The following is a 25,510-nucleotide window of genomic DNA, read 5'->3' on the forward strand; positions in this document are numbered from 1 at the left end:
TGAGTGTGAGGGGAAAATAATGCTTGGCACTTTAGAAGAGTGAGATTGGTATGTAAAATGCACATCACCAGTCGGCCTGCCCACCACAGGGTGGCCCAAGATTTGTCCCTTCTGTTTTATAGCAGTCAGCATGACAAAGGACACACATGAAATTGTAAGACTTAACAAAACAAAAAGTTTTGTTACAAACTTTGTAACAAAATTTACAGAGGTGTTACAAAACAAAGCAAAACACCACCCAAGCTGTGATCAAGTGCTCACTAGTCTTGAGATTGACACCTTGACAGAGTTTACTGGGATTTTACGAGTTAGCTCGCGACTATATCCTAGACTTCCCTGACCCTTGGCTTCTTTGCTTGTACGGTGTGGATTATAACAGTATTTAAGTTGTGCATTTGTGAGGACTGCAAGAAGTAATATCTATCAGAGACCTAGCCAGGACTGGGCACACTTTTAAGTACTCAGTGAGCGGAAACACAGCAGCCTGCTTCCTAAAGGAGCTCACAGACCTATCTTGCGTATGGAGATGTATGTTGTCCACCACCCGGTCCTCCAGAGAACGTTTGACTGGTGGGATGAATTCTGGTTAGATGGGTTTGATTCTGCAGAGTCTTCAGTCATCCTCGATAGCAAGGTGGGTATCTGTGGAAGCCGCTCTCACTTGCATGACTCCAGAGTTACTCAGTGGAAAGCTTCTCCACTGGCCTGCAAGTGTGATAGCAACTGTCAGTGACGTTAGTTTAGAAGTAGCCTAGGAATTCGGAGACCTGGGCAGGATAGCTTCACAGCACTTCATCTTTCAACTGAGGTGGCCCAGGTGAAAATGGGAAGAAACAAGGTGCCCCTGGAGATAATGTCTGACATTCAGAGATAACCCAGAAAAGCATGTTTTCTTCCTAGGAGTGCTGGCTGTGGGGTGGACTGTCAGATACTCCCGAGACATTGAGAGTTTCTGGGGAGTTTGCCCATCTGTCAGAGAAAGGTGTGCAGGGCATTTACGTGAGCACATGATACCGAGGCCACGGCCAAACCAAGGAGGAGTACCCAGTCCCACACCTAATGGGCAGTCACGTGTAAATTCTAGTAGTTTTACTTGACCAAATTTTGAGTAGCAAGGGTAGAACCTTTATTTTAATAACATTTAAAACAATCGCATTTTCCTTACGAGTTATTATTATTTTTAATTTTTTTTTGCTTTTTATATTGTCTCAGAAACAGTTTTACTGACATTGCTAGTGAGAAGATTTTTTTTTTCTTTTTTAAGCTTAAAATTCCCTTGTAAGTTAAGCAGGTAACTCTCCCTGCTTCTCTGAGCATCTTTCTGTTTCACGGACCCTTGCTGGACCGAAAAGCTTGTCTGTCAAGTTTCTCCTTTTCATTTTACACATAATGCAATTTCATACCCTCAGCCTAAGAGCTGGCTGCCCTCTTGTGAGTTGTGATTTTAAAAATAGCCCCCAGTCTTCCTGCTCTATCTCTGAGACAGGTACAGATATTTTACGAAGACAGATATTGAGATCCAGCCACGATAGTCTTATCAACAGCAGCCTGTTTTCGACAGCAATGCTGCTTCTGTTGGTCCTGAAGACAGGTATTCTGTGGGGGTGGTGAGAACGCTTACATTCCGACTCATTTTCCTTCTGGTATTTTTGCCACTTAGCACATACAGCTTACGAAGTATGTGGTTCCCCCTTGGGAAAGCATGTCTAACCCCGCTCAGCAAAGCAAGGCCGTCCTTACCGTCTTCTCATGGGCAAAGAAGCTGAGGTGGAGAGAGGTCGAGAAGTAATTGATGAAACACAGGCGCTGTCCCTGAGTTCCTAAGGGTTTGTTTAACCCCGGGACCCTGTTTTCCTTGTCTGAACACCAGAAAAGGAAATTTTAGATACCAGTAATGTGTGAGAGGAGAAGGAAGGAGCTTTGAATTTTGGATTGCTCAGCTCAGGGCCATTTCCTCTGGCCGCTCTTGAAAGGTAGCATCTTCCTCACTCAGGGAATGTTGTTCCTTACTGTGCTGTAAGGATGCCCCCTAGAAGCTCATCGCCATGCGGGTGCCAGAGAGCTGGGGCCTCCCCGAGACCATCACTGACAGTATCGAAGATGCCTAAGGGTGGTTGTACGGGATGGGAGTGAGAACTGCAGATGGGCATGAAGAGTCTTTTTGTGAATTGGTGGAAATGTTCTAAAATTGGATCATGGCCATGGTCGCACAGCTCTGTAAACATACTGAAAGTCACTGAATTATATAGCTTTAAAATGTGCAAGTTTTATAACCTGTAAATTATACTTCAATAAAACTGATAAAAAATGCCCCAAACTTGGACTCTCTTGAAGGGAACCACGTTTCGTAGCCCTCACCATACCTGAGAGCTTCCCCAGCTGCCTGACAGTACGTGGCAGGGTGAGTGGGGAGGCGTCCGAGGCAGGAGCCGGAGGAGATGGGGACACGCAGAATCTTACTCATAAGGCAGAGAGGGGGCCTGGGATCAGAATGGGGATAAAATGGCACCGTTTTTTGTGCTGATGACAACTCAAATTAGGTTCCAGAAGGTAAGTGCCTTGCTCTCCATGGACAGTGAGAGCTCTCACACCTTTCATTTGGTGGGTGACACTTTGTGGCCAGAGATCTTACCGTAAAATCCCATCAGCCCATATAAACTGTCCTGTACAATGATTTTTATCAGTTGTCCTATACAGATTTGGGTAAATATATTACAAAATGATTCTGAATGACCTCAATACAGCTAGTGCAGCTTAACTGCTGTTTTTTTCTTATTTACCATTATTTATAAGATGTAGAAAATATGTAATGTGGCAGATTTTAAAAAGAGTTTCCCACTTAAATTTTTATGGTGTTTTTAAAAATTCCGGAATGAAGGCAACTGAGCTTTCTGTGTTTCCTTTACTAAAGAAAGTGGTTGGCTTTGCTTACATATATTGTGTGAAACAAGATAAAGCTGCAGGACTCCCTCAGTAACTGGAGCGCAGGAAACAATTGACACTGTTACTTAATTCGCATTGTTTCTGAGACATTTCCTACTTGCTAGTATAATAACTTTCCCATGAGAACAATTTGCTTGCAAAAGGCTAGACACCAGGCACTGCTTATTGGTACAGCTTCTGTGAGAATGTCATGGTACTTAGTGGAGTTGGCATGGGTGTCTGCATGTTTGTGTGTGTTGCTGGGGGGGGATTTCTCTAGATGCTTCCAACTTCATTCCAAGGATCAAATGTTTCCTTGCATTCCTGAGCTGGAGCCTCTTTCTTGAAGAAGCATATAATTGTTTTAATCCTTCCAGTTGAAGGAAACACCCTTCAACTGGTGAATTATGGTGTTTTTAGATATGCCAGATGAATTGCTGTGAATTATGGTGTTTTTAGATAATGCCGAATGCGTTACTGTGAAAAGCAGTTCACAGCCCTTTACTTCAGACCTACTGCATGTTCGAACATTACATGTAGGCGTGTGATGTTGTCTGGGGCACTAAAGGGGCCATCAAGGAGTCATTCGAGAATGGGAGAGGAAACCCACACATGAGATTCTCTAATTTGCAGTTCAGAAAAAAAAACAAGAAAAAGAGAAAAGTTTTTGCATTGCTTTCAAAATGGTGGTTCCCACACTCAGAAGTTATGCTATATATACATACATATATACATATGTACACACACACACACACACACACACACACACACATATATAAAGTGAAAGTAAATGTTTCCCAATTAAAAAAAAAGATATGGAACTTTGCATTCCTTTTTTTCTGTCTTATCAGATTTTGTTATAATAACACCACTTGTCAGTTTTGCGGCTCCTTCCACCCAGAGAACTAAAAGCACTTCACAAACTTTTCTCCTCTTCCCCTTCTTTTGAAGGCAGTTTTTGCTGGGCTGAGTTTATTTTTTATCAATGCAACAACCAGTTTTTAGAAACTTTTGGAAATGAAAAAATAAAAATGGGAATGGCACTCTAGTTGACATTCATTTTAGCTGCTTCCTTGTATGAACATCTGAGTTTTTCTGGAGTCTCTCTCCAAGTGTGCCTTAACTTTTTCTGTTTGTCCCATTTTGAATCTCTCTTCTACTGGATGGGCAAAAAAGGAAAACAAACAAACAAAAGTTTTTGTGTTAAACCTTATCCCCAGCAGAGTGACTTCTTGAATTCTGAATTAGATCTTCATTTTTTTGTTGCCCTAAGACCTCCTTTTCCAGCACCCTGTTGAGTGGAATTACAAACTCATGGAAGCTTAGAATTCAAAGGGCCACTGGGATTGTCCGGGATAAGTCTGTCATTACACAAATGATGAGATTGAGGCCCAGATTCAAAACCACGCAGCTGATTGATGGCAGCGGTCTGACCAGAATGAAGGGTGTCTGATTTCTGGTGCAGTATTCTTTGGTTTTCCTAAACAAAATTAGTCAATCTGGATAGAAACTAGAGGACACCCTCACTGAATCTTAGTGCCAACCAACAGTTTGAATGACACTCCAGCTAACTGAAAATGGGGAGATTGCATTTTTCTAGTTTGAGTCTATCAGATATAGAATGGTAATGTTGAATTCATAGACATTTTCTGACCCGTGGATCTTGTGCAATTTATATGCATTGGAGAATGCAATTCAAATGACCGGTGATTTGTGTACCTTCCCTTAGGCCACCACACCATCTACATTGGGGTCCACGTGCCGAAGAGTTACAGGAGAAGGAGACGTCACAAGAGAAAGGCAGGGCACAAAGACAAGAAGGAAAAGGAGAGAGTCTCCGAGAACTACTCCGACAAGTCAGATGTGGAAAATGCTGATGAGTCCGGCAGCAGCATCCTGAAACCACTCAGTGAGTACTCCATGGGTGTTGGTGTCTCTTTCTGTCTCACTCCTCCGTCCTTGGGCAGGACAGCTTTTAGGATCTTATGGCTAATGGGGAGGGTCACAATGATAGGAAGATGGTCTCCTCTAAAGGGTGATGTCTGCGGAGATGGTTTTTTTTACCCCAACAGGTTGGTCTAGGAGGAGATTTGATCTGAACTGGTCAGAAAAGATGTGCTAAAGTATAGGCATGGTGTTGTATTCTACATTTTGACTAGTGAAATAGGGCAGAGTATTATAGATGTGCTTAACTGCAGTCACCAATAGTAACTGAGAATTCTTAAAGAAATTTGTGGATTGTTTCTGCTTAGAGATAGGTTCTGTTGAGACAGTAGGTTGAGATGAAATATATATATATATATATATATATATATATATATATATATATATATATATATATATATAAATGAATGATACTTATAGGCTCATAGGGGACATTTAACCCCATCATGAGCCAGGTCAGTAATTTAAAAGCAACAGCGGAGAAGCATCCTGTAAGTCACAAAAGACTGTAGAGTGGAGTGGCATAGCCCTTGTAGTCAAAGAACACTCTTAGATTTCAGGGATGTGGGGGACTGTGTGTTTAGGTGCATGTGTACGTTGCTTTTGTTTCTTTTGCTGTGGACAGTACTTGGCTACTGGGTAACTGGGTCTGAAGTGAGAATGAGTATGTGCAGCAGAAGCAGTGGAAGCGCATGTCAGTTTTGGGAGATTCCCCAGCGGAGTTGCATAGTGACAGCTTTTTCTCTTGGGAGAGCTCTGTATGTTCTTCACCTCTTTGCTGCAGTTGCAGAAATATGGAACCTGCGATAAAACGCATTAAACACAGATGAAGGTCTAGTTCAGTCATTGCAGGTGGTGAGAGGCCAAACTAGAATGAGCAGTTCAGGAGTGTTGGAGAGTGAATTTATAGAGTTAAATGAAAGAGGATGTGAAGTGCAGTGATGTGCACCTGGATGTCTCTCACAGGCTCACTGTCGGAACTGAGCAGGTGGTCTAGAAACTAGATGTACCATGCTGAGAGGAGCAGTGTGATGGACTGCCACACGGAAGATAAACATTTTGAGGAGAGTTTGGACATGGACTATGAAGTTAAAGTGTAAAGGTGTTGAGACTTAGAAGGGGCCAGAGGGCAGGAGACAAGAGTTATGTACTTTTCATTGGAATGTTGGGAATCTAAAGGGAATCCTTCATATATTGACTAAAAAAGACAAAACAAAAACAAAAGAATGGGGTCTGTTTCAAGTTAAGTTCTTGAATTGCAGAATAAAAGGTCACAGTTAATAGTGTGAAGGAACAAAAGATAACATTCCTTTCTAAATAAATTACTGTTGTCTACCTTGGTTTGCTATCCATTTTGGCAAGGCCTGAGCCAGAGTTAGAGCTGCTCTCCCTGATGTGTATGTGTGATCACTTTCTCTCTCTCTCTCTCTCTCTCTCGTTTTTGCTCTCTGTCTCTCTCGTAGTCATCTCCCATTCTGCAATTTACTAACAAGAGTGCATCATCACTATCAATACTAAGAAGGGAGAGACACTCTCCTAGACAAATGGACCAAGGGATTATGAAATGATAATCGTCTACCAACTTTGCAGGAAAGACAATGGAACAATGCCAGTCATATCCGAGTCAGTAAAAGGGAATGAACGGATCAGGAAGGAGTGTGAGAATGAATGTATCTGCCATGGGAGTTGTTTTCTGTGGCATTTAGGGACTATTTTGAGTGCAGCATGTACAACAAACAAGGTATTTCTTTCTCTTTGCCCTCAGAGGTCTCCTTCCAGGGGAGTATTGCATCGTGTTGTATGCCTGGTTTCTGAAAGGCTCACACAGAGACCATTGTTAAGGACCAAATGTTCAGTGATCACAAGAAAGCTATTTATAAATTTGCATTATATAGTTAGTTATTCTCCTGCTAGTTAATAAGTTATGCATCATCTAATTTGACACAAAGGCTCTCTTAGAAATTATTGTATATTCTCTCCCCTGCTTATCATGGAGACTAGATGAATTGGTAGCTGGTTTATCTGATGCATTCGTATGTACCACGTTGCACTTGTTACACTCACGTATGGAAGGACATTTAACCCTATGATTTTGGGGAAGCTAAAGGTCTCTGGCCCCATTATGACAATAAAATTATTTTGCAGGAAAACTATTTACTGAAATACCTGCCTACTAGCATGCCATTATTGTTTCCGAAGGACAGCCACACGCAGTTTCTGTTGTTGTTGGATCTAGGTTTTTGGAGATACTTATGTCTATAGATATACTACAGTCGGCAGACGAGATTCTTGTGTGGGCCTAACGTTGTATCAGGTGAGGCTTCTGCTCTTGAAAACACCCCACATATAAATAGTCACTCGGTGAGAGTCATCTCTAATTCTGTCCTTGTTGTCACCCACATATACAGTCCATCCGTGACTTTTGTTGCTTCTGCTTCTAAAATCAGTCTGGATGTGTCTACTGCGGACGAGTTCGGCTGCCACGTTCTGGTCCAGTGAATTGTCATCTCTTGTGTAGACAATGGCAGCAGGCTCCACTTTCCAAGTCTGTTTCCACAGAGGCCACAGCGGTCATCATCCAGTGTACATCAAGCCGTGCTGTTCCCCGGCCGAGAGCGTCCTCTGTCCTTGGAGTGAGATCTCAGTTGGGCGTCATGGCACACAGTCTCCAGCAGCCGTGCTCTCTGTCCTTCTGCCCTTGCTTACGTTTCTGCAGCTGCACTGATTTTCCAGCTCCTTGTTGCCAAAACGGATTCCTGCTTCAGGGCCTTTGCACATGCAACCCCGTCTTTTTGGAATAGTCATCCCATCTTTGTCCCGGTTAGCGTTTCTTTCCTTTTGCATTGCAGCTCTAAATTTCTGTGTTATCTGAGAGGCCTTTCTTTCTACTGTATGCAGTGCAGAGCCAAAGTAGGTTGACAGTTGTGAGTGCACAAAACAACAGAGTTTATTCCTGTATTATTATTCATTAATTATTGTATTCTTTTCCCTGTGAACAGCTGTAAACCTGCTCTTGTGCCACCCTGTATGATATATGTTTTCCAGTGTTATTCTTTCTCAGCTCCTTGTTCCCTTCATAGTATATGTTTTAACTGACAATTTTGTGAGCCTACAGTTTTCTCTTGTGCTCATCCTGGGCTGTAAGCTCCATGAGAGCTAGGATCAGAGTTTCCCTGTCCATTGTTTTCTCTGGCACCTCGCACAGTGTCTGGAGTGTAGTATATGCTTAATAAATGCTTATTGCAGAGTAACTGAGTGGATGGATTACTACAGGTAAATACATAAGCATTGCTTTTATTTATCTAAATATTTTCTACCATATAGATAAAGGTTCAGCTGATTTTCTTGTTTTTAATGCCTGCAAATCATCTTTTATGTTTCCCTGCACTGCCTTCCTCCCTTGCCGTACAAATCTGGTCCTAACTTTTAATTATTCTGCTTTGGAAGGTGTCTTGTTATTTTAACTATTGCTAAGAAGGCATTTTGGCCTGTGTAGGTGGCTCCAGAGTGTGTTGAGTTGCTTATCACACACAGGGGATAGAAGAAACCGATCCATAGGGCACATGGATTTATTGTGTGCGCTTAGAAGCGCTCACTACTCCACACGTGGGCAGCTCAGCTTCAGAAGTCACATTAAAGAGCATGGAATGGAGCAGTGAGGCATTTAAAAGAAGAAATAAGTCAAATATTTTCCAGTATTTAGGCACGTAAGGAAGATGACATAATTAACGGGTTCACTTAGCTTATGACACAGATGCTTTTCCTTTTCTCCATGGCTTCGGTGTCAAGACAGGGCTTCTAGCAGGTTCTGCTCACCATGCTGGGTGCTGTGGAGTAAAAGCTGGAGCTCAGATACCCATTTTGCCCCTCTGCCACGGGGCAAACTTAGGAAGTTAAACCTTTTCTTTCTTTATCTGCCAAATGGGTTGATAACACTTATCTCACAGTGGTGCTCAAAGTATTAAATGAGGTAATTTATGGGATATTATTAGCATCAAACCCAGGATGTAATAATAATTATTATCACCATGATTATTATTACCACTAGCTCCTCACTAGTTTGTCGAGAAAACCCAGTGACCGGTGTACGTATGTAGATGCATTGCCCATGGTAGGTTCTCTACAAATGCCGGCTTTCTTCCTCCCATTACCACTTTCTCCCCACTGCAGACTCTTAAGTGTTCTGCAGGGCCCAGTGCTGGTCTTCCTGTGGCTTTCCCTCCACCCTGGGGCAGAGCAGTTCCCTTGCTCTACTCATTTGTTCCTCACACCTCAAAGTGACAGCACACGGAGGGGAGGGGAAGACAAGGTTTCTAAAAAATGTGTGCATGATTCTCACACATTTGGAGCTTTAAGGAGGGAGGCTAGCTGGCTTACTTCTCCTCTGAACTCAGCAGCAGCTCCAAGTCCATGTACAGCTGCTCTTCTCAGGATGGTGCCAAGAAGTGCGGTACCTGAGCTACTACAGGGAGAGAGGCTGAAGAAGAGAAGTGAGATGGAGGAGAAGCAGGAGGAGAGATGAGGGAGTGAGGAGGTGGTGAGGAGTGGGCGGTGGAGAGAAAAGTGAGACTGTGCTCTTTCTTAAAAATAATTCTTTTGCCTCCTCCACGGTGCACTTGTTTCTTCTAAGTTAGCAGCTGCCATCCTTGAGGGTTGCCCAGAAAGTGGGTGGGAAGGTGGTCCCCGGTGCCATAGGCTCTGGAAATACAGCCCAGATTCCCACCATAGGTAGTTTTGATCTCTGAACTTCTCACTTTGCTAGTGTCCTGGGATATGTATGGGGGAATCACATGCCATCACTTTGTGGCTGCAGAGACTCTGAAAATGTGCAGAATGTTGGGAAACAGAGCTACAGACAGAACATCCTGTTCAGCATATCGGTCTGATGTGTGACGTGTTCCTGGACGAGCCTGAGCAGGCACTGGCGCCCGGAGCTGCGGCCTGCCTCGCACACATATGTCCTGCCCTTGTGGAATCAGCTTGCCGTGTCTGTGCACACAGACAGTCATTCAATCTTTCTGGGCTCTTTGGACGTGTAGCAGAACTGGTGGGTCTGTGCTCGTGAACATGGTTCTGTGAGCCATGGTTCTGGAGCAATGGATGCCAGTGGGCACTCCTGTTATATTCAGGAAACTGAAACTGAGAAGTGGGCAGCTGCTTTTGTTTAGTGCTTCCGGGTAAGTGTACAGAGTAGCTTTGCATAAGAGCCAAGATTATTAAGGTTTTGTCATTTGACTTCCCCTTTTCCCAGTGCACACCCCTGTGCCCTCTGCTGACCTGACTTTATTCTTCTTGGTGAGTTTCTACTTTTTCTTGATTTTTAAATGTTTTTGGCTAAGGTCCTTACTTCTGATATTATAAAGTTAAATTTCTTTAACTTTCTTTTTTCCTTCTTTGTTCCTTTTCTCTCTCTCTTTTTTTTTTTTTATAGAGAGGGGAAGGGAGGGAGAGAGAGAGAGAGAGAAACATCAATGTGTGGTTGCCTTTTGTGCACCCCCTACTGGGGACCTGGCATGTGCCTTTTGTACAACCCTGGCATGTGCCTTGACTGGGAATTGAACCTGGCATCCTTTTGGTTTGCAGGCCGGCACTCAATCCACTGTGCCTCACCAGCCAGTGCAGATTTCCTTAATGTTCTATGTGCTATTTGCATATCCCCAAAATGAATCCATATGCAAGACTGAAGGTCTTCGGAATGTGTGTGAAATGTGGTAGATTCTTTCCCTGTTAAGGAACAAACAACACAAACGCAAAAAATATACTCTTTCATCCTCTTCTGTTTTTTTCATCTTATGTAAGTAAGAGGAATTACTTTATCTTTAGGAAGCACTTTAGTATAAAAAACAAAAGCTTTTTATATTAAATAACTGAAAACTTCAATGTGCCTTTTCAGGGGGGGCACTTGTGATGTACATGACTGAAACAGCAGCGTATCACAGCCGTGCAGAGCATGGATTCGGGCCAGGCTGAATTTGATGCCCAGGTCATACCAGCAGTGTAACCTCGGCAAGATACCTCTGTGTTTCAGTTTCCTCATCTGTAAAAAGGGACAGTGATAGAACTTAATTCATAGTGTTTTGGGTACTAAATGAGCAGTGCATCTAGGTAGCAATTCAGCAGTTATTATTGTGAGTTACTTGGAACACATTCTTCACGCTCACGTTTTCCCTGCAGGGTGCACGGTAAGGCTGGAAGCTTCAGACTAGCACTTTGTAGAGGGCTAATCACCATTCATTAGGCTCTTCTGGCCTTTTCTGCTACAAATACCCTCTAGGTATTCCATTACGTAGCTGTTGCTTTGGCTCCCAAGGGCATCTTTGGAAGAACTAACCTAAATTCAGTCTCCCAACTTGCCAATGGATATCAGCTGGAATGCTGGTTGGCAGGAATAGGGACCAAGGAAATAAGGGACAGAGGAGATTTCTAGTATTACACTGCTCCTTGGTGTGGAGCGCTGCCACTGGCCAGTGCCTTTGGTACCAAGTGTGTCCTTGAGTTTAGTTAGCAGTGGGAATTCCCAGTTCTGAGGCGCTGAAAGCAAATGGGCCATTCACTTTTTCTTGAGAAGGATCTCTTTCTGGCTCTCTGTATATGGATATGTGTGTGTGTGTGTGTTTCTCAGTGAAATTAATCTGACTAGAAGGACTTTTGGGTGGGACAGGTCAGCAACTTGAAGGCAGTGCTGGGCAGAAAGGAGAATGTGTTTGGCGTACTTGTGTTTTTGGTGGCACTGGTCTGGCTCAGTGATACTGTGTTTTGTGTGGTACAAACAGTTGCTGTTTGTTCCCCTGTGACGCTGGTGAATGCAGGAGCACTGTGTCCTGGTGCCTCAGTCTCCTCCGGCCAGTTAACTAAATAAACCTCTCAGGGAGCCTTGGGTTTCTGGAGTGCTGTTCCCTTGAAGTCACGTAGAAGTGCCCTCCAAGGAGAAGTTCTTACACTATAAAAGGTGTCGCTTTTTTGTTGCCTCTGACTATTCTGTTACAATAGTGATTCCATTTTGTCATGCCATGAGATGTTATGAATAGTGTGTTTATGTGTGTCACGGGACAGTTGATGTTGCCGCTATTTATAGTGACTCATGAGTTAAGGAGGCCCCAGAGGGTTCTCCTGTGCTCCAGGTGCTGGGTCCGCAGGCAGGGCTAAAAAGAGACTGTGACTCGGGGTGGAAAATGGGGGAAAACAGAGCTGTGCGTAGAGTTTAAAATGCGAAGTACACTTTACTGAAGTGAATGGGGTGTAAATGACTGCCTGCCACAGGCATTAGCACCTAAGTAGCATATAGAATGTGGTTTGGGTTCAAGTTTATAAGAAAGGAAGGAAGAGTGGTGAGTGCATGTGTATGTGTGTGATTTAAATGCGCTAAAAGAGTGAAAGGTATTGGTAGGGATCTTCTTGAAATTGTATGCTATTTAGGAAGTTTCCCATACTGCAGGAAAGGATTCTTAAAGGATGGTGTAGGTTGTCAATACTGGGGATTTAGAGTCAGGGCTTTGTAAGTTTGAACCACTGATGCAGAAGAAGTTGGGATGGGGGGGGGCGGAGGCCATCGGTGCCCGCATACTCTACTGCTGCATTCTCCAGAATTCCTCCATGATCGCAGTGTGGGAGGAGGAGAGTTGGTCCTTTTAATAATTCCCCATGGATGGGGACTCTTACTTGACTTTTCGTCATATTTTTATAGGGGTGTTGTGAGCGTTGAGTCCCCATTACCCTGGTTACTTATATAATAAAAATCCCAATTATCCTGGTTACTTTGTTCTTTTCCTTCCATAGCCAGCCGCTCACTGAGTCCCACTGGTATTTCCTTCAAAGTGTCTCTTGTGTCTGTCCTTCTCTTCCAATTTCTAAGGTAACATCTTCTTATTTGGGTTTTCAGCCTTTAGATTCTTACTTGAAATAGAAGGGAGTTATTTCATACCAGCTGCCAGACATCTAAAATATCACTCCCGTCTTGTCTCTTTTTAATTGAGAAACAAACAATAATAATTATGCAAAAACTCATAATGTTCCTCATTACTTAAAGCAGGTTCCTACTTTGGGATCCTTAGACATTGAGGAGTAAACTCCAGACAATGTAATGGAGTTGTCTCTACTGTTCGCAGTATTTTTCAGTAGTTCAGTGAAAATGATAGGTTTACTTTCTTTCAGCAGGGCCTTAAAAGAGTGCATTTATACTAGCTCATAATGACTTTCCCAGTCTTTGAACTCCTGTGGCAAATATTACCCACTGCATATTCTGGTACTCAGCCCTGTAACGCTGTAAGTGGTGACTTATCGCTTTCATTCGGGTGTGTGCCGTCTGCCCAACAGTGTCGTTACAGCCTCAGGGGCAGGGGCAGTATCTCGTACTTACTTTGAGTCATGGTCTGAAATATCCTTTGAATGATGCAAAAGTAAAATGTCCAGAAATTACCAATTAGGTTAAAATATTCTGGCCTGTTTGAGAAAATAAAAACTGAAAAGGAAAGGTAATGTAGATATTCAGTATTAACAATGACTTTAGTTTTTTTAAAAAAAGCTACCCCCTTAACTCAGTCTTTTTGACATGGGATTAAAATAGAAATCACCTGAGTTGTACAGTCGGGTGAGTTGAATAATGGTGAGATAAGATCCAGGAAAAAGATTTTTTTTCTCATGCCGTTGTTACCGAACAAGGGGCCAAGGGGGGTGCAGCATTTGGCCCACCCAGGGCCACCAAAAACTGTTACAGAACAATGGCCATACACAGGCCAAGGGGGGGGGGTCATGATCTACTATTACCAAAAGGACCCTCTACCAGGTTCATTATGTCCGCTGCCTGAGAGGAAAGACATCTCTCAATGCCAGAGATTTGTGAAAAGGAAAGGAAATGTTTATTTAATGTTATACAGACTTAAAGTAGTGACCTAACATCTTCATTAAAATAGCAAAGCCCTTTAGGATACCCACAGATGCCCACAGCACTTCCTTCTCCCCCTGCCCTAATTCGGGGTACTGTAACTCTGGAAAAGAAGCACACGTCGGTGCTTCTGGCCGCTGGCACCGTCAGCTGTGTTGCCATCCAGACAGGATCTCTAATTAATCCAAAGCCATGTGGAACCTTCTCATGGCCTACTGGCAAGAGTTCTTTCACCCTTCTCCCAGGCAAAGTCTCTCCTGCTTCCCAGATCACGTGTGCTCCTGAGGGAGCACCCCAGAGCTGTGTGGTCCTCTTCTACCCCAGCTGTGGAGGTCCCCACTCTGGCCAAAAGCACAGTGGCTCTCCTCTTCAAAGCTGGGTGTGGTTCTCTCTCCTAAGCTGCTGAGTCTGGGTTTAAATCCTCGTGCCAGTCCTCCTCTGGACCCCATTTCCAACTCCCCCCACAATTGGCAACACTTGCTAGCACTCTTGTATCCTTCCAGATTTACTGGGCTGCCATCATGGGTCTGGGCAGGTGTGGCCCCATGGTGTGGAGCCAATCATCTCCAGACTCTCTTGCAGGTGCTGTGACCTGGGGGACCTGCCCCTAGTTACATTTTGCGGGGAAAGTCCCTTTCCATCCCCCTGGCTCAGAGCATGGCCACAGATATTTAACATATCTATGAAACCAGTTAAAGGTTATAGATATGTTAAATGACCATTGCAGAGGTTAGTTGCAAAGCTGTGGCTGTACAAAACAGCTCTGCATGTTCCTGCTCCATTGGTCCCTTCCCCCAACTCATACCTGTGGGAGGGAGGGGTGAAGACATCCTAATGTTTCCTGAACACCTTGAGTTCTGGACCCCATTCCAAATTCCTTTTTGGGCCCCCCCTCTTGGCTGCATCGTTACACTATTATAGTTCTACAACCTTGTCTTACCATGATTAGTTAGCACGTAAATAAAGCAGAAATTATCCATGTTTTCAAAACAGAAATAAAAGTGATGCCCTACATGTGCTTTTTCTCATGGGGAAATATTAAAATGTGTGTAAATATGCAGGTGAATGTAAGAGTACAAAATGTTATTTCAGATGGCATTTTTCTAAAGAACCATATAGCATGTTGAGTAGGAACAAGCCTGCCAGTTTATGACTATTTTTTTAGGATTTGTATGCTCCCACGGTGCAGATTGTATATAAAATAGGCTACTTGTGATAGTCGGATTTGCTAATTACTGAGTGTGTCACCAAGGGTGTCTGCGGAGTGTCTTACATGGAGAAATTAAGAATTGTTTGTGTACATGTATTATAGACAAACAGGTTAGTCCATGTTGCTGCAGGGATGAGCTAAGATGACCTTCGTGCATTCTTTTCAGAATTATGATTTAATGATTTTTGAATTTCTTTATTATTGTTTGCCAATTAAGCAGAATTCCATTTTTTTTAAAAAAGCAGATTGCACTCGATACCCTTAGAAGCCACTTCTGGTAGTGGTGGTATTGTGATCCAGCAACTCATTGAAATAATCCTTTGTCTGTTACCAAAATGTTACCACCAAAGCCACAAGAGAAAGCAATTACATTGAGTTGGTTCTGCTTCATTTATGAGGCTTTGGGAAGGACTAATTTAGGTGTCATGAAAATGTGACTTCTGAATAAAAATTTACAATAAACATGCAGACCATATAGCTAGCTATGTTTGCTCCAAACTGAAGTTGTTTCCAACAGAAAATTGGGTGATTTCTGTAATCAAATGCACAAAAATAACAATTTCTATAACAAGAAATTCACTGCCAATTCTTCTAATATCCAGGACACATGCATGAGCAACTATAAAATTCTGAATCAATTCTTGGTCTGCCTTTGTTACTTCTTGTGAAAATTCTGCATGCCCCAAACAAATAAACACCAAGGCAACAAACAAGCAAAAAAAAAAAACACATCAAAAAGATTTATGGATTATTTGTTATTGAAGTCCATGCCCAGAAACAGCTAATCTCTCCCTTGTTCCTCCAGTTCTTAAATAGATGTTTGAGCTCACTCAAGATGCTTCGGGTCAGAAGGGCTGAGGCAGATTACTGGTGTTTCACTAGCCACCTCATTTAGAACGAATGCTAGTCAAAGTTTTTGAAAGCGTATGTGAAAAGTTTGTTGAGGAAACTTTTCTGAGCTACTATTTGCATGCTCAAAGCAAACTTGGAAGGTTTGTAGGTTTTTTCCCCCCTCACAAAACTCATTGGAAATCTGTGTATGCTACATTCTCTTTAAGATCCTTTTATTCTATTATTATATGATTCTTCCTGACATTTATATAAATACTTAAGAGGTGAATATAATGAGATAAATTTGAGGATCTTCTTTGCATATTTTTGTATGCAGGCAGAATGGCAGAGATATTTTTCTTATTTGGCAGGTGGGGAGAATATATTGTCTTTAAGAGTGGGAGTGGGGAATCTTTATTTTAATAGAAGGCTCATCATAGTTTAGATGAAAAAGAAATCAGTCAAGGGCAAAGTATAAGAAGAACCAACATCGAGAACGCATTTATTTTGAAATAACAGTTGATTTTTAAAGGTGTCATTGAGTTCCACATTTTGGCCATGAATGACACTAGTGGTAAAAGGGGAGAGAGGAGATGGCAATTCTGAGAAAGAGAAAAGTCGAGGGACCCTGTCTATGAAGAAAGACAATTAGACCAAAGAACGGAACAGTCCCTGGGAGGATGGCAAAGGCTCACACGAAGCCTCTTAAAATAGAGCCCCACTGCTTAGCAGGCCCCATTTCAAGTGGCTTCTTCCTGCCTTACTTTAATTCCCTAGGGGTAGTTTTCATCCTGATTTGAGAATGATTACAGTGGCTCTCTTACTAGCTTCCTTCCATTCTTGCATTTGCATTGCCTCTTTGTACTGGTTTTAGAGTCACATCTGCAAGGTGATTCGCCTGTAAGGAACCTGGGCCTCGTCTTACCGCTGTGCTAGTCCTTCTCTTAATGCTTGTGGATTGTTTGTTTTGATGCCAGAATAACATAGTATAAATAATCTCAGCATTCTTCAAAACCCCTAAAATATTATCTAGCCTTCTAGCAGGTCATTTAATATAATTGCAGTTCAATGTATACCTCTCATAGGAGAATATTCCCAAGATGTGTTCAGCCATAGAACAAAGCTGGAGGAGGGCACTTGCTTTCTACAGAGGCTGCCCTAAGTGTCCACCCAAATTCAAGACCGTTCCCTTAGAAATCTGCATGATGACAGTGGAAATTTAGAGTGAGGCAGTGGGACTTTTTAGGAAGATGGTTTCGTCCAGGGGAATTTTTGTAAGCAATGAACCATTCTTCATTGCAACCACTGGATGTGGTTAGTAGTTTATTTTAAAAACACCATATGTTAGTTCATTTCCATATACTGTGACAATCATAGCTTAATCAAAAGCTGCTTGTGACATTTCTGTTTAGTGCTCATTAAAGAGTGAGCGGCTTGCTTCCTTGGAATCCTGAACTGAGTGCCAAATGCCAACATAGTCACAATTAGAGTTTGGCTTTTAGGCAATTGTGTAACTTTTTGAGGATGTGGTAGGTTTTTATTTATTTTTGTCACTTTCACTAATTTGTCATATTCATAAATGGATACAAATGTTTTCTCAGCTTTCGTTTGGTAAAGTGACTTTTACTCCGTTCTCCCTGGTTCCCCTGGGAGGAAATAAGTTAATGGAACTGTTTCTTGCGTCTCCTTTTTGGCCACAAAGGCAGCTCCTGATCTCATTGAGATGGGGTCTATTTGTATGAACCGTGAGTTTGCCAGCTGGCCATCCTCCTTCATGGTAAGGGGACAGGCACCACAGCAGGGCGAGAAAAGAGATGCAGCCAGATCCTTGGGCCTTCACTGTGGTGCAAGTCAGTTCATTTCAGTTCAGTCCTTTTCTATCCAACCCCAGAAATGCTTAGGGAGCGCTTCTTCTTCTCAGGCATAGATAGTCCTGGGCACTGGGCCTGCAGAGGTGGAAATTTCATAAAAAATGGCCAGTTCAGTGGGGAAAATGACACAGATTTCAGAGAATGTGATGATTGCTTCTATCAGATTTCTACACCAGGTGGTATGAGAACATAGAGGAATTTGGTCCGGGCAGTACGGGGCCTTGAACTAGGCCTCAGAGCAGCAGGAGGATGTCAGGAGGTGGGGGCGGGAGGGCCAGCAACTGTCAGGTGACATTGCCCTTCCCCAGGATAGACGAACACAAAGGGCAAGTGAGCTGAGGCACTTCTCCCAAAACATTTCTTTCCCCTTTAGAAGAAAAAAATATGGTTGTTATGTTTCTGTACTCAAACTACCAATGAGAGTCTATTTTAGGAGACTCTAGTTAGTAGTCTGCCTGATATCATTCCCCTCTTCTTTATCCTCAGAAGCCCAGTTTTGTTCATGACAGGAATGTGGCAGCTGAAACACCTTGATTTCCTAGGTTTCCTTGTGGCTAGGGCTGGCCATGTGACTTAGTCCTGACCAATGAGATGCAAGTTTAAGTGTGCAGGATGGTCCTTGGGAGAAACATATTGTTTCCCGATGGAACGGGGTAGGTGTTGACACACATCTTTATGGGTATTGGTGAGTGAATATTTTAGTTCCACTGTTTACTCCATAAACAGCAAAAAATTGTCATATGTTTTTGTGTCCAGGAAGTAAGACCTGGCCCCTCTTACCTTTGTCATTAGTGCTGGTGAGCCTGAGTAGCCCCTTACATTTTTTAGGTTGGTCTGTTTATGTCTATCCTCTCTCTCCTTACAGAAGAGGGTTATAAGAAATGGTAAGAAGGAATCTGTGGATAAGGTTGATAATTGTGAATTTCATTGGTAAAATAATGATGATAAAAATAAAATGTTTGCCCTGGCTGGCGTAGCTCAGTGGATTGAGCGCGGGCCTGCGAACCACACGATCGCGGTTTGATTCTCAATCAGGGCACATGCCTGGGTTGCAGGCCAGTTCCCAGCAGGGGACTCACGAGAGGCAACCACACATTGATGTTTCTCTTCTTCTCTCCTTCCCTTCCTTTCTAAAGATAAATAAAAAAATATTTAAAAAAAATTTATTGAATACAAAATCTGATCTAGGTATTCTGCAGGTACCTAAAAAAGTACAACCTTAGCTTTGCTCATCAAAGCCCTTAGAGGTTAATACCCTCTTTTTCAGAGAAGAGGACACTGAAACCTGCAGAGGTGAGCGACTCACCTGATATTACGTGGTTGACAAGTGGCATTGCTAGGATACCAGGTCTCTCTGACTCCGAGCAAAGCCTCTGAACTACTGCACTAGAGTGATTATGAAAAGGTTGGATCACCCTATTTCACAGCTTCACACTAGAGTGAATGAAATTTGAAATATGTATGCATCTAAATTCAATTTGTATTGTCAAAATTGCTTATTTATATTGCACTGCAGATAAAGAATGTAAGCAAAATGGGTGAAGAAGCTTTTCCTCTTCTCCCTTGAAATTCGATGTGTCTGATCCAGAAGTCTCAGCTTAGGATCAGAAGTCATGTTGTGCATCTGTCATTGGTGATTTTTAAAGTAACTACACTTATTACCTGAGGGGGTACAAAAAATGAACTGTAACTAAAGTAGCTAACACTGACCAGATGAATGGGTGGTGTGACTAGATTTTGCTGTGGACAGATAGTTTTTCTTTCTGGGGAAATATCAGTAATCTGTTTATCTTATGTTAAAACCTGTTATTTGTTGATTGATTCATTTGTTAATCAGTCATTGGCTTATTTGATCTTTATTTTTAACTGTAAAGTTTGGAAAGTTGATCAGCTCTCTTGGTGGCATGTTTTGAAAATATTTCCATTTCGAGTGAGTTTATTATAAAATGTCGCTCAGCTTCCTTGCTATACAGGAGGTGATAGCCCTCTGATCAGTTCTTTCTGAACAAATGAAGTCATCTGAAAGGTATTTGGTACTGAGAACTCTGGGGAGAATCTCTCAATAAACCGTAAGATCACATCAATATTGGGAAGGAAGAAATGCTTCATTCATCATCCCTTTATCCCTTTGTTCTGAATATTTATTGAAAGTCTACCGTGTAAAAAGTAGGCACGGGATGCTGGGGATATGATGGTGAGCAAACTTAAAGACTTCTACCCTTAGGGCGTTTATAGTCTATTGGGAGAGCATTTACTGATCAGATGCCATACAAAAAAGTGTTAAATTGCACCTATAGTGACATGATGGAGTGTGGCCCATGGTGCTATAAAATCTGGTAATAGTAAGATTTGACCAGATTAGCAAGGTTAGGGAATGATTTCTCTGAGAGAGTCCTAGCTGAGATCTGGAAGATGACAAATAAGAAATTTGGTGAAGGTTAAGAAGAACACTGCAGGTAAAAAGAAGAACAGAGAACAAATGAGTCTCTTTGCCAGGAAGCAGCATGCTGAGGATAAAGCCCTCTTTTTTTTTTTTTAAAATAAAAAGTTTTATTTCTTATGCTATTACAGTTGTCCCAGTTTTTCCCTTTTGCCCCCCTCCACCCAGGACCCTCCATTTCCTCCAGCAGTCCCCTCCTTAGTTCATGTCCATGAGTTTTGCATGTAAGTTCTTTGGCTTCATTTCCTATACTATTGATAACATCCTCCTGTCTATTCTGTACCTGCCAATTTGTATTTCTAATCCCTGCACCTTTTCCCTCATCCTCCCCTTCTCCCTCCCAACTGATAACCTTCCAAATGATCTTCATATCTATGATTCTGTTTCTGTTCTGCTCGTTTGAAGTTTGTTTTTAGATTCAGTTGTTGATAATTGTGAGTTTGTTACCATTTTAATATTCATAGTTTTGATAACAAAAAAATATAAGAACTTTTCTTAATAAAATATAAGAAAAGAAGAACTTTCTAATATTAAAACTTTTCAAATATTTAAGAATAAGAAAAGAAGAACTTTTTCTTAAATATTTAAGAATATTTAAGAAAAGAAGAACTTTTTCTTAAATATTTAAGAACTTTTTCTTAAATATTTAAGAATATTTAAGAAAAGAAGAACTTTTTCTTAAATAAGTCCCTTTAACATTTCATAAAATAATGACTTGGTGATGATGAACTCCTTTAGTTTTTTCTTGTCTGGGAAGCACTTTATCTGCCCTTCCATTCTAAATGATAGCTTTGCTGGATCGAGTAATCTAGGTTGTAGGTCCTTGCTTTTTCATTACTTTGAGTACTTCTTGCCAGTCCCTGCTTGCCTGCAAAGTTTCTTTTCAGAAATCAGCTGACAGTCTTATGGGAATTCTTTTGTAGTTAACTCTCTGCTTTTCTCTTGTCACTTTTAAGATTCTCTTTTTATCTTTAACCTTTGGAATTTTAATTATGATGTGTCTTGGTGTGGTCCTCTGCATCTGTCTTGTTTGTGACTTTCTGTGTTTCCTGGACTTACGTATCTATTTCCATCATCAAATTAAGGAAGTTTTCCTTCATTCTTTTTTCAAATGAGTATTCAATTTCTTGCTTTTCCTCTTCTCCTTCTGGCACCCCTATGATTTGAATGTTGGTATGTTTGAAGTTGTCCCAGAAACTCCTTACCCTATCCTTATTTTTTTGGATTTTTTTCCTTCTTGTTGTTCTGATTGTTTTTTTCTTACTTGTATTCCAAATCATTGATTTGATTCTTGACTTCATCTACTCCACTGTAGTTGATTCACTGTATTTTTTTTCTTTTTTTTAATAGGAAAAAAAATTAATTAATTATTTTTCAAGTACAGTTTTCTATTACTTACTCTCATTCCAGCCCACCCCACCCCAGTGCTCCCCACCTCCCTCCCATTTCTACCCCCCTTAGTTGTTGTTCCTGTGTCCTTTATACTTGTTCCCCTAAACCCCTACCCTATTTCCCCTGAAATTCCCTCCCCTCTCCCCTCTGTTCAGTTCTTTTCCTGGAGTTTTGCTCTGTTCTTTGATTTGGGCGATATTTCTTTGTCTCCTCACTTTGGAAGCCTCCCTGTGTTTGTTTCTATGTATTAGGTAGAGCCTCTTTGACCGCCTGTCTTAGTGGTATGGCCTAAAGTAGAAAAGTGCATCCGTCAGTTGAATGGGGCGGAGCCTTATGTATCACCAGGTGGGGCAACCATGTGAAATAGGTCGATGGAGTCTCAGATATGGTGTGGCTGCTCTGTGGCTCTGTGTGCAGGAGGGCTCAGAAGAGGGACAGTGGCTGCTGCCTGGTATCTGGAGTTTTTGTCCTGGAGGAAGCTGCCCTCTGGCACTTGCCCTGATGCCAGACACTTCAGTTTCTCGCTGTATGCCACCGGTTGGTGTCCTTCCAGCTGTCGGGAGCCTAGAGGGAGCGAGTCTGTGTAAGTCCTAAGTCTGTTGTGGGTCCTTTAAGAGGGTATGCCTGAGAATACTGCAGTTTCTTCCTCTACCTCAACCCCACTGGTTTTTACAGCTAGAAGTTATGGGGACTTATCTTCCTGGCACTGGAGCCCTGGGTAGGGTGATCTGGTATTGGCCTGAGATATTCCTCCCAATTTTTATCCACCACACTTGGGTGTGGGACCATCTGTTCCATGTCTCCATCCCTCATACTCGTCTGAATGAATGTGACTTCTTTAATTCCTTTGTCGTTGGACTTCCATACAGCTCAATTTTCTGACAATTTTCAGTGATAGTTATTTTGTAGGTTAGTTGTAATTTTTGCTGTAGTTGTGGGAGTAGGCAAGCCATGTTTACCTATGCCTCCATCTTGACCAGAAGTGTGGAAAACACTCTTGTTAAGACATGCCACCAGTGCTGCTTGAATATGGCGAGATCTCATTGAAAAAACTTCCATCTAAAAAATAATTCCATTTTCTCTGACTGATATTTGAGAAAACAGAAGTTATCAATTTCAGGTTAATAATTAGACAGTATGTTAAATGCACATGGTAAGTTAAAGCATCCATTTTTTTCTGTAAGTTTTAATAGGACTTTTAACTTTCCAACTTCATATTTTTTCTCTCATGCTGTTTTATCTACCGAATCACCTCCAACATTTGCTTACATGTCATTACCTTTCTTTCCCTGCAATATTCTTTTTACTATAGCCGTGTGTCAAACAAAGGGTTTGCTTTTGAATCACTGATGAGTCTCAGTAAAGGCTTCTGGTGTTGGCAAGAGAGATGCATTTCTAACCTCTGTAGTGGCTCTGTGATTGTCGATTTGATGTAATACTCTACTGGCAGTCAAGATCCTCTCCTGGGGATACCAGTTCTGCAGTTTGGAGTGTGAAAGGGTGGAGGGCATACCATTCTGGGTGAGTGCGTGAGGAGCATTGACTTTAAACCATGCACACGCCTTTTCTGTCTGTGACTCACATGATGTAAGGAAGAGAAGGAGATCATATGACAGGGTCGAGAGGATACAAAACCTCAGCCCTGCCTCTGCTCACTCAGTGACTTCCTCCCTGAATGACTTTATGGGCATCACCAGAGCGTGGAATGGCATCTTACTCTGACGATTTTGTGGTTTTGGTTTGTTATCTTACTCTGTCACAGATAGGCCAAGAAGAGAAATTTTCTGATGCAAAGGGAGATTTTTGCTTCTCCCTTTGGCCAGAAAATGGCCAGAGGAATTTTGAAACCCTTTTGTACTACGTAGTTCAGGGTATTTTTTTTCACTGTACTTTTTGAAGCCTGTGAACAGAAAATGTGTGTTTTCTCTAAAAAAGAAATCAGAAAAGGTCCCAGGAGGGCTTCAGTGATTGTAGTGAAATATATTTTTATAGCTCTTTTCATGTTTTCACACATTGCTTTTTCCTCCTTTGCTCCAAGTTGCATTTTTCCATCGAAGTTATTTTGGATGGCATTGAAAATTTCCCTAGGCTTTTTTGTGCTCTGTTCAAAGGACATTCAGAGAGCTAAGCTGAGTTAACTGTACGTTGCAAAACATTTTATTTTTGTGTAGTGACATATAACTTATAGAGGCTTTTATACACAGTATCCAGTTGTTCCATAACCCTTGCTGCAGTTAGAGCAAACATTATTCCTGTTTTAGAACGACAAATCAGAGGTTCCCACAGGCTAACGACCTCCTGAAGTCACGCATCCTGTATTGGCAGAATCAGCCTCCAGACAAGGCCTCTGGGCTCCTGGTCTGGCTTTCGTATAGTCTATCATGAAGCTGTATTAGTGGAGTGGTTGGGCTGGAAATGAGGAGCATTTGATGAGTGCAATCAAGACCTGGAGGAGCCCATGATTCATTTCTCCAAAGCTTGGTGTTTTCAAAATTAGAAAATTATAGCTATGAATAGTTTTTTCCACTTGATTGGTCTAAAGTCAATTGAATCCTGTAGAAAACTCCTTTGAAAGTGGGTTGCCTTGGCAATGGAAGTATATAGCAGTGTAATAGCTTCTACTGTATTTGAAATTCCAGCAGTTTTGTTGACAGTCGTGTCTTTCTGAAGGGCACGGGCTGAGCCTAAATGGACTTTTCCAGTTGCTCATCAGCTTGGCTGGCATTGCTCTTACTCCAGCAGTCACTTGTGTCCACAGATGTCTTTAAAAAATCTTTTGTTGTTTACTATCTGAGCTCATGATATGTAGAAGTATCTTCTTTGTGGCATATTACATTGCTTGTGATCACCAGCAAGTAGTTGGTGTTAGGAAATGCTTGCTAACTTGAATAGGAACATGTCTCATTTGTGACTTGACTTTATACTTCAGGGCTGCCTCTTCCAGGGTTATGTTGGATCTTCACAACAACCTTGTGAGAAAACTGATGTTCATTTTATCATTCCCTTATTTTGCACGTGAAGAAAAGCAAGATTTACCAATATCACACAGTGGTTAAGACCACAGCCTTGAAATTACACTTGGTGTTCAGATCCTCGTATGTCTTGCTCACCATATTTTTGGTGGGGGATGTTACGTGACTATTGTAAGCCTCAGTTCTTATAATCTGTAAAATAAGGTGCAAAAGATAATCTACCTCACTGGGCTACTGTGAGGCCTTCAAGTGGCACTGGCAAATAATAAGGCTCACTGTATACTGATGATTGTTAAGTGACATGATCACATTCACACATTAGCAAGGAGTGGAGTTGGCACTTGAACCCGAGACTTTCAGCTCTATCTCCTATATTGTCGTCTTTTCAACATACCATTCCACAGCAATTTTTTTCTTTTTCTTGTCCATGAACAGGCAGCCGCTGCACTAAGTTATTAGTGAGGGAGATGGGTTTTTGGAATAAAAAACTTAGAGATGCTGCAAGAACACTTGAACTCCTGGAATAAAGTCGGCAAATTATTCTAAAAATGGAGAAACACCTACCCTCCCTATTATTAAGAGCTGTTTGGTTCTAACCCAAATTTAGCTTTTTAAAAATTCCCCCTCTCTGAATTCCATTAATAGTATATGAGTACTTTTGGATGTACCAGCTGGTGTGACGTATCTGCTGTCACTGGTTGGGGATTAAGGAGAGATGCCACATTTCCACATTGTAAGCCCCCTGACCCATAATCTGTCCCGGTGATGGGTCTGGTGAGAGCAAGGGGTGCAGCCCACAGACTCATAGGGAACGAACTGGTCTCATTTTCACTGTTCTCTAAGCAAATCGGTTTAGATGGGTGGCCAAACAAAAAATTGGCTTGAGATATTACTGAATTGGGATTGTCTCTTGAGGTGTTTACACCATTTTCATCATGGCTTCTTTTTCTTTCAGGGGTCCTTCTAGAACTTTCTAAGTGGGGGCTAGCATGGTGGCTGCTTTGGGCCCCCGTCAGGACACGTCTGTCAGGTTTGCCTGCAGGGGTC

The 25,510-nt window shown here is 42.0% G+C and overlaps 1 protein-coding gene across 5 annotated transcripts in view; it reads left to right on the forward strand.

The window, feature by feature from the left end:
- SLC4A4 (solute carrier family 4 member 4) overlaps nucleotides 1-25,510 on the forward strand; it is a 321,040-nt gene that overhangs the window by 63,664 nt on the left and 231,866 nt on the right. For all 5 annotated transcript variants that reach the window (XM_053655652.1, XM_053655653.1, XM_037148610.2 and 2 more), the window contains one exon: nucleotides 4,652-4,831. In XM_053655652.1, coding sequence (XP_053511627.1) covers nucleotides 4,652-4,831 — 180 coding nt within the window. The remainder of the gene's footprint in view (nucleotides 1-4,651; nucleotides 4,832-25,510) is intronic.

This window comes from Artibeus jamaicensis, unplaced genomic scaffold (genome assembly GCF_021234435.1).
Source record: "Artibeus jamaicensis isolate MK-2021 breed Jamaican fruit bat unplaced genomic scaffold, CSHL_Jam_final scaffold_1031, whole genome shotgun sequence".
Classification (NCBI taxonomy): Eukaryota; Metazoa; Chordata; class Mammalia; order Chiroptera; family Phyllostomidae; genus Artibeus; species Artibeus jamaicensis.